The sequence below is a fragment of the Aulostomus chinensis genome, chromosome 20, assembly GCF_037954235.1.
Source record: "Aulostomus chinensis isolate RoL2024-O1b breed Wild chromosome 20, RoL_Achi_v1.0, whole genome shotgun sequence".
NCBI lineage: Eukaryota > Metazoa > Chordata > Actinopteri > Syngnathiformes > Aulostomidae > Aulostomus > Aulostomus chinensis.
The window spans coordinates 12,096,035-12,112,771 of NC_141339.1; the positions used below are offsets into that span (position 1 = coordinate 12,096,035).

A 16,737-nucleotide genomic window follows, 5' to 3' on the forward strand; every position below is an offset into this window, starting at 1 on the left:
ACACAGTTGCATATATTTATAGTGTCTAGCTACATCTCTGTGGGACAGTTTTCATTCTGACGTAAGAATTATTGTCAGATGTTGTTAATTAAAGACGATAAATGTTTGTGTTGGAAATTACATGTGAAATCCATTAAACGCTCCTTCGATATCACCGATTTGTTTGGCTTGTGTCTAAATACAAGGACTGACAGCAGGGTTACACAAAGACTACTGGGCTGATTTAAGCAGAACTTGGCGGAGGAGGTTTTTATGAGACAAAGAGGAAGCATTGAAAATATGGGGAGGATTTAGTTTGATTTCTTTTCTTTTCTTGCCTTTTTGCAGTTGCAACACACAATTTAAAAATTTACCAACAGCTAATTCATTTTTTTTTTAAATTATTTATTTATTTTTTTGCACGCTCTCCAAGCGCCCCTACATAAAACCTACTTGGCAAAATTTCATGAAGCTCAGCAGAGAACAGGCACGGTCATTTTTCCAGGAAATGGACTCGGATTATTCAACCTGAGGTTCACCATCATGATACCAGAAATGTGGTAGTTGGTTGGTACAAACACCACTGAAGCAGATGTGTTTCTGCACTTCCTGTGACTTCTTGCTCCCATTGTCATTGTTCACTACCTCTACAATCTCGTATCTCTGGTACCAACAAATGCAAAACTAGTCGAGGCATTGACTCGGTGGTTTCATGTAACTTCCTGGACTAAAGTATCAGTTCTATACTCCAGCCTCCGAATTAAACCTTATCCACAAACAGATCAACATAGTCATCAGTGTAACAACCGATGCACCCATCACAATCACATACCGTGCAACAGCAGATCAACGATTTTCTGTAAAATCTGTAAATTCAGTTTCTACGATGTAATTTAAATGACCCATGTAACGTGGATTTGTTTCATTCGATTCTGAATCAGAGAATTGGTAACCATTTGTGTTATGAAGCAATATTGCAAACGCAAATAACCACACCTACTTTCTCACATTTAAGCCAGTTAGAATATCTTAATTGCCCAGTTTGACATGTTGAGTCTGAAGTCATTTGAAGTAATTACACACAATTGACTTTGGCCACAGTTCGCAGTGTCCAGTGAGCAAAATGTCAATCCCGATTCAACGATGTAGTATGAAGAGAACCATTTAAACACCCTCAGCCATCAAAGGATCCACTCGGCTCTTCCAGTAAAGTTGCTCCATCACACGCGACAGAATTCCTCTTTCTGCTCAGCCAGTCAATTAAACAATTCTGGCCTTCCTACACAATATTTTGTTTGAGGCTGCTCAGTTCTCTTATTTTAGTGCCAATTCAGATTGCCAATAAAGGCGGGACAAGCAACCAAAGTGTCAACTCCTCATGCACCAAACCAGATCTTGTTTTGTGCTGAAAGAGTTCTGCACCCTTTATCGAGAGGTCATTTGGAAGCCCGTCTGATAGAGGATCACCTCATACTCCCCGTCCGTATTGTTTAGCATTAAACGGTCAAGACTCGTGTATATACAAACGTGACCAGCGGTGACATTTACTGTCATACTGAACATGACTTCTGAGGCCTCTCAAAATGTCAAGCTGCTCAGAGCTGCTTTAAATTACTTCTGAAGAGCTACAAATGACCCACAGAGATGCCCTCAGGTGATAGTGCTCTCTCTTTGTTGTGGATACTCTCCCAAAGCCGTCTGCTAACAGCGTGTCACATTCAGCTGCACATTTCTGGGAGGAGGAGGGGTGAGATGTGTGTGTGTGTGTGTGTGTGTGTGTGTGTGTGTGTGTGTGTGTGTGTGTGTGTGTGTGTGTGTGTGTGTGTGTTGGGGGGGATTTTTGTGTAACCTTAGTGACATAGTGCAGGGCAAATCAAACAAAGAGAGCTTAGTCATCCTTTAGTCACTTTAAGTTTTCACTGACATCCCCGTGGCACCACTGACTCAGACACGCTGAGGCTATTGCTCGCTCTTAATTAACAAATTTCTGTCATTCACGTGTCATGTAGAGTTTGCCGGTTCTAAAAGTCTGTTGTGTCATTTCAGAAGTATTCATTAACGGGTCCTTGTACACCCCACTGCACAGCACAATCCTGGAAAGGTAATTTGCTTTATTCCAAGGATCTTTTATGCACCAGGGAAGCATTTTGTCATGTAAAATCACTCTGGTTAATCATTGAACTGATTCGTAGTTAATTGCATTTTAGCGAGTCCTCTTTGTTTAACAATATCAAAAAGGCCTTCAAAAAGTCTTAAAATTATCTCAAAATTTCATTTTACTTCACATGAACCAGGCAACGCCAAGCTGTTGCCCTCATCCCGGCCACAGCAAACTTCAAGCGAAAATAAAATGGTCCAGAATGACAAATGTTTTCATGCAGTTTAATGAGATTACGTAACCATGTTTCCCAGAAGTTACATGACCTAAACATTTTCACTATCTTGCAATTACAAACTTTTTTTTTAAATAAAAAAAAAGGGAGGGGGGCAAATTCCTGCACACACACAATCTCACTTCTGCATTGATTTATTTACAGTCAAAGGACTTTTTAATATCTTGTAAAGTAAGTGAATGCAGAATTTTTTGCAGCAATCGTACTTTCAATTTGAATTTTTGGGGAATTGCCCTGAACCAAAGAGAGAGATATCAAATCAGCGGTGTGCATGTTGTCTCCTACTCACCTTCAGCGATTACAAACGCTATCGCTGCTACATTTATGCTTTTTGAATGAAAGAAGCACATCAGATGGTTTCATCGATCCGTCTGAGAAGTCGCCTGAACGCAGTACGAAGGTACGAACAAAGGTAAGAGGCTTAAAAAGATCATTAGAAAGTGACTGGACGAAGGATCGGTCCGTCACAACGTCAACCGATCAGATCAGCGGGCGGACGTGGAAGCTGACGCCGGTCCCTCTAGAAAGGCATTTGCTGTAGCTGCATCTACGCTAACCTCTTCAGAAGTCGCAGTTATTCTTAGAACAGACAGTCTCTTCAAGCGAAGCCACGCCCACATCAAAGGACGCTGACTGACTGATGGACACGTAATTTGAGCCACAGTGAGATGGTTTTCGCGAGGGTGTGTGATGTCACAAAGCCTTTATCGAAGCCGTAGAGCCAAAACATTGGCATGTTTGTTCAACGCGGCAAAAATAAATTGGTGGAATTGAGATCGTCAGAAGGTATGCGCGTATCGGAGAGGGCACAATACTTGGAATTATGTAATTCCGGTTAAAACCCATCATTCCTTCAATCTAATCCCAGGATTCTAACTCAGAATTTGAAGCACAACAATGCACCTCGGATTCAGAGTTGCTGAGTTCATCGAGTCCCAGGCAGACTTCAAAAGAGGTGATGATTCATAACACACTGCAGCAAACTTGAACACTGGCATCACTACCAGCAGATTTATCTACTGCAAAATCATACATTTTGCTTACAAAACAAATGTGTCAAAATATTCAGAAACAAGGGGTTTTGGTTCTTTCAGTTATTTGGTGTTGTTTTTTTGCAACAGCTAAACATTTCTTCCTGTCGCCATTTATATTAGTTTATAAAAGCAATTACCTTCTAGAAAGGTTTATTCCTGATTGATGAGGCAATAAAGCCACTTGAGTTATTATCAATGTGTGTACTGAAATCTAAGCTCGGTAAGTAATTACCACCAACCACCGAGCACAGAAATAAAATATCCTCTTTTGCTTTGATGTATTGGTATTTTTAAAGTGCTGTATCATTTATATTATCACCTTTTCCCCTTCCTCTGCCTGATTATGACGGAGGACCATGTAGAACAGCTGTTGAGAGTTAGATTCTTTATGCACTCAACCGGTTACTGCACTAACCTCTTAAGCAGACTGAATAATAATGACGATACTAATGCAAGTAATTAGTATTTATAATTCAAGATGTGTCCTCGCTGCTAGAAATGGATTTACGCCTGCCACCAGATCAAATCTGGTGTCAACAACAACAACGGGGGGGGGGGGGGGGGGGGGGTAAAAGTTCAGATGTTTTATTCATCGTTCGTCCACACAGAAACAGGGGACGTATTGACGCGGCTGCCTCGCTGTCCTACTGATGCTCCTTCACGCTTGCTCTTCTCTGCGCCGGGTCAGCTGGTGCAACTGGTGCACCGGTGGAGACGTTGATCCAAAGACAAGCTAGTAGGATGTGATTCAAAATAAAAAGAATTTCCGATGAAAGTGTTGACTTTCAGCTGATGCCTTTTCTATCCGCGAGCACACGGTGATATTAAATCTATATTTATGAGCCAGGGCGGGTGATGAAGAGGAAGGTTAATAACCTCAGAGATTAGACAAAGGATCAGATTATTCTCTCGTGTTTGCTGATATAGCGCTCTGATCATGCTAATCAGCACTTAAAGAATCACTTCGCTCAGTGTTTTATCTCTTATTCCTGTTGTTATCAAGCCACACAGACCATTTATTTTAGATTTGACTGGTGAAATTTGATTTGTAGCATTAGGAAGAGGTGTCTAACAGCTCTTAACAAGGTCATTACTTCCTGTCTTGAAACCAAGTGTTGGCTACTATGAGGTGTAAAGTACTGTCAATACGGATGAAATTCCTGTACTACACGATACAAACAAATACCACCCAGCTTCCTGAGAGGTGCAACACAACCGTTCCGTGTCCCGGAATCACATTCCTGCTTTCATCAACTATCATACGCCACATCAGATAGCAACAGGATATGAGGTGTCATGTTGTGTGTTTGTCCTCTCCATGGTCTGTGTGGCCTTGAACTGCAGCAGGGGAGCCCCACCCCTAAACCCCACCACCCAAAAGTGTGTGTGTGTGTGTGTGTGTGTGTGGGGGGGGGGGGGGGTTACAGTAGAGAGAGCAAGAAAGACAGACAGACAGACAGACAGGTGAGCCCCCCCCCCCCAGACTTTTAGCGCACCCACTTCCCCACCGCGTATGGAGCTTCCCCAATCTTCCTCCATCTTGAGAGCACTCTGTGGCTGAAACCTCATTTATTTTCCTCTTGTGGCGTTTTCTCACATCGCTTCAATCGTTCCCCCCGTTTGGTGAGTAAATGGACACCAGCTACCCTCTGCCTCCCCTTTCCCCCTCTCCCTGGAAAGTGATGATTGGTAACTGATTGTCGCTTCTCCTCCCGTCTTCTTGACTTAAGTTGAATTATTGGTTGTGTACAAAGATCTAGTCACATATCAGTGCAGTTTCTTCATGCGGCTATCGCCTCGTTCACAGGGTATTTTTTTAACACCCTGACAGGAAGCATGTATGAAAACAATCTTCACTCTTGTGCCAACCCCAACCTCAAACAGAGGACTCTGTTTTCACACCAACTTTAGCACCTCTGTGTGTGTGTGTGTGTGTGTGTGTGTGTGTGTGTGTGTGTGTGTGTGTGTGTGTGTGTGTGTGTGTGTGTGTGTGCGTGTGTGTGTGTGTGCGTGTGTGTGTGTGTTGGTCCTGAGGCCTCATTTCCAAAATGACTTTTTCCTTCATTTAATTATAATTTCAAAGAATATGACAGGAAATAATAGGTTCGCATCTATTTTTATACTTTAGGAGGAGTCCGGAATAGTTTTAGCCTCACCGTTTTCATACGAAAGAAATCACAGCTCCAACTCCGGTACGAATGTACTGAGTAAAAGCAAGTCAAGGCTGCATGATCTCGACCACACACCATCTACTGTGCTGATGTTGTGTGCCAGGAGCGCTCTCGCAACAGCAAAGCTCTGGTGTTGTCATTAATACATAATGACAGGCTGAAAAGCCAATCACTGTGTTTGTCGCAGCCGCAGGGTTCACTGTTACAGAATGTGGTTACGGAAACCCGGGGTTGGGTCGGTGTGCAATTAGTCGCCTGAATCTGATAGGGTTACAAGCCACAGGTCACTACTGACAACCGCCCCGCTCACTCCATCCAGGAGGGTGGTTCTATATCAAATAGTGTTTTTTACTTTGGTTGAACGAGCAAAGCTGTGTTTCACTGCAGAGAAGGACGCGATGCACAGAGCCACACAACACAATCTTTGGTTGTCGTGAGCAGGCTTTTGGATTAATTTGCAATTAATCACTAAATTGAATAAGCTAATTGTAAGACAAATAAACTGTGCGAAGTCAGTTAAAAAATTTTTTTTAAAAAAAAGTCCCCCGCAGGAGCTGAAAAATGATTCAGATTCCTGGAGCTTTAATGACACCGTTTATTTGTGAGCAGCAGAATTCCTTATTTGGAGAAGCAAGCAAATGTTTTTTTTTTGTGGTTTTTTTGTTTTGTTTTGTTTTTCGAGTTTTTAGCTGCTGCAGATTTAATGTTGAGAAAAGAAACCCTTAATGTGATGATCCAAAACACTCAAAAGTCTCATACCTGTTTGTGAAACAGTTTTCTCTCATTTCTGCCTTAAAAAGGTAGAAATGTTAAAGTTTGCCCGCTCAGGTTGTGTGAAACCAAACTGTAGTTTGGTGTCGCGTTCAAGTAAGAAAGATTTTATAGTTTAGTTAACAAATTTCATGCATCAATATCTGTTGTAGCATCACAAAATCAATCAAAATGTGTTCAAAAGAAATATATTTTCATCAAAAGTTGATCATGACTGAGTACTTTGAGGTACAGTAAATAATTATCTCCATCTGCACTGGGCTTTGAAACTTCAGTTACAAGTTACATTCCAGATCCAGGATTACTTAGGGAAACTCATTAGCTAATAAATTGCCTTTTTTTTTTTAGCGGAGTAACTTTGACTAATTACAAGTCACACACACACAAAAAAGATGGGTGAGGTTTAAAAATCAAACTCCCAGGGTTCGTATATTGTTGGGAGCAAGAACATAGGCTCGTTTTTGAGTTTACGGACGTGATCTTGTCACTGCGGTGCTCCCCGGCTTTGCTATATCCTGGTTCTGCAAAACCACCTGTCTGATACTGTATCATTTAGCTTTTGCCGTTCAAAATGCATCAAGTGTTACCTAAAACTTCCAGAAGGACCCGGTGATAAAACGCGTTACGATATCAACTTTTCCACGGCAGCAGGGGGGGGAGAGTCAGGCTGATCTCAGAGATGCTCTCTTACCTATGGTCGTGATCACAGTGATGGCGAAGTAAAAGGAGCCGGCGAATTTCCACTGCACCCCAGCTTTATGCGGCTTTAACTGCAGAACCACCTTCTCCAGTTCGTCAAAGTCCGCAACGGATAAGTTGAAGGTCTTGAGCAGTTCTACTTTCCTCAGTTCCAGCTCTCTCCTCTGGGTCGTCTCCTTCTGGGATTCCAGAGCGTCGAAGATCGCGGCGCCGACTATCAGGTAGGTGAAGGTGCAGATGATGAGGGCGAGGGTCCGCACGTTCTGCCTCTTCATGGTGGTGTGATGCGGTGTGGTGTGTGTCAGGGGGACAGGCGGAGTGTCGGCGCGGGTCTGGAGGACGGGGAGCTCGGCTGGCTCATGGCTGTGTCGCTCTGACGGAGCAGAGGAGCTCTCTGGTTACTTTATGAGCGGAGGAGCTGTTCATTCAGCACCCTCCTTCCCTCCCACCGCAGGAATCCTCCCCCTCCGCCCACCCATCCGTTCCTCTCTCTCTCACCCAAATAGGAGATATGACGGCACACAGTGAGAGAACACACACACACACACACACACACACACGCACACACACACACAAACCCTTTTATTTCGTTGCTTGCGTGGCATTTAAGGAAGAAAATAAATTATTCACTCCTCTCAGCAAGATGTCAGTAGCACTACTAGGGAAGGAAATCCTCTTTTACTCTATTAAAAGTAGCAAAATAAGAATATGAATTACTCTTTTGCAAGTATGTATGTGCAACATTTAATATCATACTTGGGGTGATGCTCTACCCAAAAAGTGTATTTTGCATTTTAAATACTCACCAAAAAAAAGCGCCTTCATCTCATGACAAGCATCTCCATCAATTCTTTGTGACTCTAGAACGCAGGAAGAGTCAGCGACGTACATTTGGCTTGGAGCTAACGGTGTGTGACAGGCTACGACAGCTGAGCTGTCCAGAAATGTCTGTTTACAAACCCTCAAATGGATCATCAGGTGTAATATGTAATACACTTAATAAAACGGACGCTACCACGAATGCACATGAATGAGCACAAGCAAGTTGGTTTTCGACTGAACGTTTTAGCTCGTTGCGCTCGACGTTACCATGAGCAATTGCAGAAACATACATTTTGAAATTGAATTTTTGGTTAGGTTGGTTGTTGTTAGCGATCAGTCATATTAGCTTCAAGCTAAATATATGTGGTTGACAATTTCTGTTCTATTTTCATGACGTGGGTCAAATTATCTGCACCTATTATCTTCGATTTAAAACAGCCCCACTGCTGGAGGCTTGATAAGTGTCGGCATCTGAGGCCAGACCGTGGTACTTCACGCCACTCTCCTTTTTTCCAACCTTGACGCCCCTCTCCCACTGGCTTGTTTGTACTTGCAAGCTTCTACACATTATCTTTGTCAGTGGCGAGGAAATTCTAGCTAGCGTTAGAGCTGTTACTGCTCCCTGTCTCTTTTAGCAAATGAAAAGTAATCTAAATCATCATCTGCCACGCATCAACCGTCGCGGCACAGCGTTGAAGAGCTGGTGAGTTTTGCCCGTTAGCCTACGTGCCAGCGCCGCTGCTTCCCCTGCAGGTGGTCATGATTTCTAGTCCAGTGGTGGGCCGTGCCAGTGAGGCACAGGTTACACGTTATAAAAACCAAACTGGACAAAATAAGATAACTAATAAAATTGTTAACTTTGATTCGGATGAGTCAAACAAAAATAAAATACACTTGTGAAAATGCCCCGAGACGTACAGGTGACAGATGGTAGCGTCAATGGATTTTAGGTTCCTGGCTACACCTATGTATGAACTTCCCTGTCAGCACTTATAATCCTAGAGTCTGGAACTACAATATATCACTAACACCATATTATTTGGTCATGACATTTAATGAATGATGATTCTTGGGGGACTGTGTGCAGCAGAAGGTAAAAAGCCCTGTTGTTTATTCACCTTCACTGCTGCGAGGGTGGTTTTTTTTTGTTGTTTCTCTGTTTGTTTTAGCTGAAGGAAAACTTCTCCATATATGAGTAATGTTCACAACATGACTCAGCACAAAATGTCTTCAGAATCCAGCTGTTACAGTAGCTGTGAGTAGTTCTCACAGGAGAATTCAAATGTCTGCCCTTAGAGTTTCGTACACCCCACTGCGCATGCGACCAGACAGAAACAATTTACAAAAACAAGTAAAAGTAAATAAACCTCATATCTAAGTTTGTTGAAATAAATCATGTTTAGCCTGCTTGAGTATGCCTAAAAAAGTCGAACATCACGACAAAAAGAGACTAAATGTTGAGTGAAAGGGTTCAAATGCAATGACCTTTAGTGTCACTTGTTTCCAGTCAGTGGTTCCCCAGCGGGACGGACATGCACAGTCAAGGCAATTGCAATGAGACTTTATCCTTTCACACTTAAAATTTGCGTTTGCATAAATATGTGCCCAGTTTTGTTTCTAGTTTAGTTCGTTGGAATAAAACAAATGATTTGGACTGATAAACACGAGCTTAGTCATGTTCCGACAAGCCATTTCAGAGAAAAAATCACCAAACACCAAACGTACCTGAATATCTAAAATGTCCTCTCTCCACCGGGCGATGTCACCTGCGCTGTGCTTCACTGGTTCTATCACTGACTGATGGATCCTGGTCAATCTTAAGTTCCACAGTGTGAGCCGAGCTAAAAATAACTCTGGCTTCAATAACCAGGTCGGCCAAGTCAACTGTGACTGAGCCTGCATAAATCCTCCAATCACACACACCGACGAGCTGCAGGCCTCGGCCCAATCAATACATCAATTAATCCATGACACTTTGATCAAAAATGTGACCTTTAGAAATGCCGTTTGCGAGCTAAGGAGCAGGGAACGGGATCAATGCACTTTCACCTCACAATTAAAACAATTCTATTTATATGGTACATGTTAGAAACTACACCTTCGTGACAGATGATGATCTATTGGCTGAATTTAAGTACTGGATATATTTATATTTTCACCAGCTTGTCTGCTGCTCACAACTTAAAAAAAAAAGCAGGTCAGAAGTGTGCACTCTCAGTTTTCAGTTAGGTACTGGACTTTTGAGACTGCATTTTTTTTCTCACCGAAGACTATTTTTAGCTGCAGATAAATAGGCTGCTCTCCTTGCGTAGTGAGTAGCTCCACAGCATGACGCTTCTGCATGTTTGGTGGGTCACCCGGTGCAATGATATTCAAGCGAGTGCTTTTTTTTTTCTTCTCATTTTCTCTATTTGAAATTAAAAAAAAAAAGAAGTTCAGCTGTAGCATCTTGAGGACCTTTAGGGCTTCAGCTGCAGGCCAGGCAGTACTCTTTGTATCCTTCACTGCATAATCACCAATACATCCTCGTGAGGCGGCGCACTTCCTGCAGCCACTGACCCATCAGAATAAAATTTTCCGGTGGCAGGTTCTGACCCCGGGCAATTTTAGATGGGGATCAAGCCTGGACCCTCATTACTACGATTTTGGAGAGGCTGCAAAGCCCACACTGAAATCAGAGCTTTGGTGCACTTTGGACCTGTTAGTGCTCAGAGAGAAAACCTCCATGAAACATAGAGCTGCACTGCGCTGTATGAAGTTTCTAACTCTGTGTGTGTGTGTGTGTGGGGGGGGGGGGGGGGGTTTAAACACGTGAGATTATTCTAAATATATGTAATGATTTGATGATTCGATTATTTTGTTTCTACTCTACAGCTTCAGATAAAATGCCTGAAAACATTATTTTGTATGGCAGGAGGAACCTCAAGACCGAACATTGCAGATGCTGCAAAAACAAAGCCCTTAACATCATTGACATTATTTATTTCTGGTTTTTATTGAGTCGACGCAAGTCCAATAAACAGGAGAACTCTGCCGTCGCACTGGATTTGTTGTGAATTTCTAAACCAAGATTTAGCAGCGTTTCATCCCCTCTCTGGATGAGCAGGCCTTCGGTTTGATGACAGTGAAATGTGTCCACTGAGATACACAAAGACGCAGATCATCTTAAAGCACTGAGCGGACAACTTCTTAGGTGAGACGATAGGCACTCTAGAAGACCTCATAGCAAAGTTATCAAGTCTTATCTTCACTTTACAAGGCATTTACCTCCCGGTTTGGGTTCAAGACAGGGAGGGTGAAGGAAGACACTTCCAGACCATGACAGAACAATTCAACCCTGACTGGAGCAGCAGGATGTAGCTAGTAGTTTTTAAAGGTATAGCCAGCAATTATAATTCAAAACACTTTAATGAATAAACATACCATTCATGAATTCACAGTTCATTTTATAAAATATATACTTCCTGGATAATAATGTACTTTGATTTTTATGACATCAAGTCCATAGTAACCCAACGTGCACACGTACACACACAATAAGTCCTCCACATGCTTGCACTCGTGGGGAGGGGTCAGGGGTTTATGAGGCTGACTAAACATTACTGGAGAGCACATTACATAACCCCGTGATATGAGGACATCATTAAGGCAATGCCATGGAGACATCCCAAACCCCTCCAAGTCTTTGGCCTGCGCACTTCCTAACCAGCAAAGCATCCTGGGAGGGATGCCCTTCAGCTGCCTACATCTCATTACATGAGATTCAACATGACCCACAGCTTACTGCTGACATTCAATTAAAGTCTTTCATTTTCTCATCGTTTGCTCAGTCTATGTGACTCCGCTGCCGTTTCTGCTGTCGTTTGATAATTATTTCCAGCATCCAGCCAATTAGAAGTGATTATATTTATTAGCCTTGGCTGACTCTGATACACACCTGTATTTGTCCTTGGGTTCAAATAAGGGCAGGAAGTGCCAATAATGGGATATTTTTGGAGATGCTTTACCATTGAAATTGAAGAGTTCCAGATAAGCGACAGGTTTCGTGGTTCTGGTTCCTGCATTTTCACCTCTGACCTCTGATCTTCTTAGCTTTTGTTATGGTTGAGCTGCAGCAGTCGACTTAGGGGCAAGTCAAGTTAGCATAGAAATTGGCTAACTGGTGCCTTGATTGTTTTATTCGAGAGGAGACATTTTTCCATTCAATTATGTAAAATATTACAAAAATAAGGTGATCATTGATCAGGTTGTCTGAATGTAAAATGCGCTTTTGTTTAGCAAATGACTGAAGACATTATCGTGGCTTTAGAAGCTACAGAATGCCACTGTAGCAGTTTTGGCAGTGTTATTAAGTTGATTCGCCACTCCAGGAGGAACAACTATTTTTGATAGATGTTATGGATTGTAATGAAACCTTGCATAGACACACATTCACTGGTGGCGGAAGATGACTTTGTCTCAATGTTGGCGAGGAGGAAAGTGGAAGTGAAGTGGTGAGGTTTATATATTACAGAAAAAACTAAAGGTAAAACAAGAGATGTACAAAAAACTTGGAACGCTGAATTTACAAAAATAACTGAGGTCACAAAGGCAATCATTTTAAGTCAATTGGAAAAAATATTGAACAAATAAACAGTCCAAGCAGGCACTGTGACTTAATTTGTTGAAACCTTGACCTTATCGATTGTGCCGCCATTTTGTTTTTGTCTTTTTTTGGAATGAAATATCATTCGTGCCAATAAGATTAAGAAGTATTTATCAAGAATTTTGATTAATGATGACATACCTGCAATGACAACCATTTCTCATCAGCTTCAGCTAACAAAAGTTACCATTTTATACCAACAAAGGCCCACTAAATCATCGCTGTTTGTAAGCACCATTGTGAGTCAATACATGTAGAGAACAAAGATGAAATAGCAAAGTAAAAAAAAAAAAAAATCATTTAATTAGTAGTTGAGAAACAGATATACATGAGCGTAAGCAAATATATACAATACATTTATTGTGAATTAGGCCCTGAATGAATAAACGGGGTCCCTGCTCTGGAACAGTCTTTGAAGTCACAAGCTCCACTGCGGCAAAGTAACATCGTAGGGGAGGAAAAAAGGGTGTGGCACATGCCTCAGTCCGTGCAGGCCGTCAGACTTGTCCGTCATCTAAAGTTACCTTAAGACGCGTGATTCACTTCCTGTCACATGATGCTGCCAGGTTTGTCTTCCATCCAGTCCATCAAACGCTCTCGTGGAGGCAATCAACAATGCTTTTGCCAGATTGTCAGCTTACTTCAGGTGGTCTCGACTCTCTCTTCGCCTCATGATTTTCTTGTGTCCTGTGGCGCTCCCCTCGTCTTAACTTTCACCCCAAATTTCAGTTCATATTTTTATATTTATATACATATCATTAGCTCTACTAGCTAGGTATGAACACATCAACAAGGGGTCAGTCTTCCACAGTGGGCCTAAAGCAGCAGGTAAAGGCAGAGGGGAACTGACGAAAGAATCCGCGGATGACGCTGAAAACCTTTGCAGTCGAACTACATGGAGAGACAGGTGAGGGTTGTGGTTCATTTGGAGACTGGGTGTCTTCTTCTTCGTCTGAAGACTGGCTGATTTCTTCTTCATCATCAGGACCCGTTGTCCTCTTCAGCTGAGCAGGGTTGTTTTCATCCAAACGGCAGGGGTCTTTACTTTCAGGGACGACGGATTCCTCTCCATTGACCAGCTTGTTTTCACCAGAGGGTTGTTTGCTTGCATCAGCGCCCGAATCGAGCGAAGGCCCACAGGTTGGCAAGGGACGGACAACATCTCCTGAATCCTCTACTCTGCAAATCTCCATTAATTTGTGGGCATTGGTGACATAAGGGGGGCTTGTGTCTGTGTATTTCGTCAGGTGAGGCATTGCAAGGTAAGGGTGTTGCAGAGCTTGATGTGGAGAGACTCTTTGATCCCCCTCTAGACGCAGAAGACCCTTCAGGAGGTCGACAAAGACCGTTCTATCTTCACATTCCACAGCCTTCTTCTTATGATCAATGTGGACCAGGCCATCCAAAGAGCTTGGGAGATCAAAGTAGGAATTTCTCTCCTTAGGCACCATTTCATTTACAGTGCAATACTCATCAGGAGTCATCAGGCACCATTTTTTCCCGCCAGCGGTGTCCACCTCACTGAAGAAGTTATGGCTATGGATCCCATCCTGCAGGAGGCAGTCATCTGGCTGGCCCAGTACCTCAACCATGCACCGCATTGACTGGTACTCGCACTCAACTGGGAAGAGGTTATCTCCGAGGAACAGGAAGGCCAGGACACACCCGACCCCCCAGACATCAACAGCTTCACTGAGCGGAAGGCCAAGGGCAACCTCAGGCGCTCTGTAGCCAATCGGCTGATATTTCCGTCCCACCTTAAGAGCCGAGGATGGAATCGCTGCTCCAAAATCAATCAGTTTGATCCGGAAAGGCTGGTCCTTCTGACTGACCAGCATGACATTGTCAGGCTTGATGTCCATATGCAGGACACTAAGACCCTTCAGGGCCTCAAGAGCCACCAGTAGCTGCTGGGTGATGGGCCGAATCTGGCACACAGACAGGGGGATCCAATTTCGCAGTTCGAGGAAATCGTAAAGACTTTTGTCTAACATCTCAAAGACCAAACAGTTGTGTCCAACATCTTTGAACCTCTCGAAGAACTGAATGACATTAGCGCGGGTGGAGTCCAGGCCACCAATCATCCGCATCATGTTCAGCTCTTTGTCCATGTTTCTGATGTTATTCTTCAAGATTTTCACCGCAACTGTCTGCTTGGTCACCAGATTTTGGCACCGGGCCACTTTCCCGTAGCAGCCCTCGCCAATGAACCCCAGGATGTGGTAGGCCACAGATCTACTGTGGAGGGTTTGTCCGGCCTGGACATCTTGTGATGTAAGGATCAAGATGAAGAGAGAACACGTTAAATTACTGTATTCAGTAGAGCAGCTGATGCACATAAACACAAATGACATGAACCTCACTTTTGGATATTAATTTTTGTGACAACGACAAATGTCCTGAATATAAATCTGTCATCTGCAAAGGAAGTTTTGCTTTTAGCAGGATTATATTCTATGCTTCCCACAATTTTGACACCACAAACAAATAATTCGAATTTCTGAGTTCAGAAGCTCTCAGGATTTAAACATAAATGTGATAGCAGTTATGGAAGCAATAATCACCTCATAGTTGTGTATAGATATCGTTTTGGATGCAGGACGCTGAGGCAAATAACCACCTGACACATGCGTCAATGTGATTATTTGCCTATGTGTCGTGCATCTAAAACCATATATGCGCACACCTAGTTGATTATTCCGCTCATACCATGGTCAAGATACAGTTTTAAGAAGTACATGAGGTATTTTAACAACTGTATGAAAGTGAATGTCAAAATCACTGGTCAAATGTTTAATGTGTTTCGTCTTCCGGGAAGTAGTTCCAGGTGCTTGCTGTCTTGAAATGCTGAAATTGTGTTGAAATTTCTGTAATTTTCAACTTAGTAATTTTACACTTCCACTTACCTTCAAGGCAATAAATACTGAGCACAGAATAGATATGAGTTTGTTGAATGACAGAAAAACAGTGCAAGTGTAGTTCTTTGAGTTGTTTATTAGGGAAGCTTTGACAGTTGACAGTTGCCATAGTAACACCTTGGCTGGCGGAGTAATTCCGAACGAGTGGAATAAAGCTTGAGCCGAACTACGTGTGCGTATACACGGTTTTCGTCAACCCCCTGACAGCCGATTAGAAAAGAGTATTGAGCCTGACCATGGTGTGGGTATTTGGAGTCAGAAGCTGGAGTCACTGATGGGACCCAATGCCTTAAGTTTTACTAATATCAGCGATGTAAATGTCTTGTCTGAACATTCTGATTAATTTCTCTGGAAATATCACACTGATATTGTTGGAGGTCTGAGGTTGCCCTTACATTACTATAATATTTCAGTACATTTTTTTTTTTCAGTACAGTGAAATATACTTACGAAATAGATAAGAAAATAGAGTATTACAGTTTTTTTATTGTAGTTTCTTCTATTTATTGCTCTGTAATTCTTCCGCTGCTGTTTCTGTTTTTCTGCTGCTGTAACAATGCCAATTTCCCCACTGTGGGATGAATAAAGGCTTATCTTATCTTATCTTAAGTTTAAACATGCAACAAAAGTCTTGAAGTATCCAACACTGGTAACATATTCGGAGCACTTTTCCGAGACCTGTCCTGTTCATGTAAGTTGTTCTGAACAGCTTCTCCGCCTTGTTTTACCTTTCAGTTTATCCCAGTGTAACATTTCAGATTTTCAAGTTTTTTTTCATACATTCTGCATCTTTCACACTTACCTGAAGCGCAGGTAGCCTTGTAGTCTCTCCCACTAAACATTGATAAAGTCAGTTAGTTGCTGTGAGCTCGATTGAAGGTCAGAAACGTATTTTTCAAGTCTGATTTCGGACAAGGAATCAAGTCGGTGGAAAATGGAACAGTTTACAAAGGAGATGAGGCTTATATGCTCCGGCCTGACATGAAAAAGATGATGCGTTACAAAGTTCTTTAATCGATTGATGTTTGTCTGTGATGATTTAGCTTTTGATGATGGCCCTCTTATGTGTGTGTATGTGACGTCTGTCATGTCTGTGTTCACAGACATAAGAGACGTAACATAACAGATCACAGGTCAGCCAGATTTGAAACATCAGAATGACTCGTATGGAATACTGCTGTTACCGTGAACAATCTCGACACTTCCTGTTCACTGAAAATATGAACATTTAGTTTCTGAACATGTATCCAAACAAGGAGCTTTTAAAATTGAGTCGGTGCTTCTGTACAATCCCATTCGTACAAT

At 42.5% G+C, this 16,737-nt stretch overlaps 2 protein-coding genes across 3 annotated transcripts in view; both read right to left on the reverse strand.

Annotated features, from left to right (window-relative positions):
• kcnk3a (potassium channel, subfamily K, member 3a) overlaps window positions 1-7,465 on the reverse strand; it is a 31,671-nt gene extending 24,206 nt beyond the window's left edge. Inside the window, exon 1 of the mRNA XM_086189742.1 lies at window positions 7,040-7,465. Coding sequence (XP_086045868.1) covers window positions 7,040-7,322 — 283 coding nt within the window. The 5' untranslated portion in view covers window positions 7,323-7,465. The remainder of the gene's footprint in view (window positions 1-7,039) is intronic.
• A 4,454-nt stretch (window positions 7,466-11,919) lies between these two features.
• Window positions 11,920-16,475, reverse strand: LOC147242829 (homeodomain-interacting protein kinase 1-like). Of its 2 annotated transcripts, none has more exons than XM_086189738.1 (2): window positions 15,421-16,475; window positions 11,920-14,780 (listed from the first exon to the last, which is right to left on the reverse strand). In XM_086189738.1, the coding sequence occupies exons 1-2, from the start codon at window positions 15,539-15,541 to the stop codon at window positions 13,312-13,314; spliced, it is 1,590 nt and encodes a 529-aa protein (XP_086045864.1). In that variant the 5' UTR covers window positions 15,542-16,475; the 3' UTR covers window positions 11,920-13,311. The 2 variants fall into 2 exon arrangements, with proteins under 2 accessions (XP_086045864.1, XP_086045865.1); XM_086189739.1 differs by having other exon boundaries at window positions 16,235-16,474.
• Window positions 16,476-16,737: the final 262 nt, after the last annotated feature.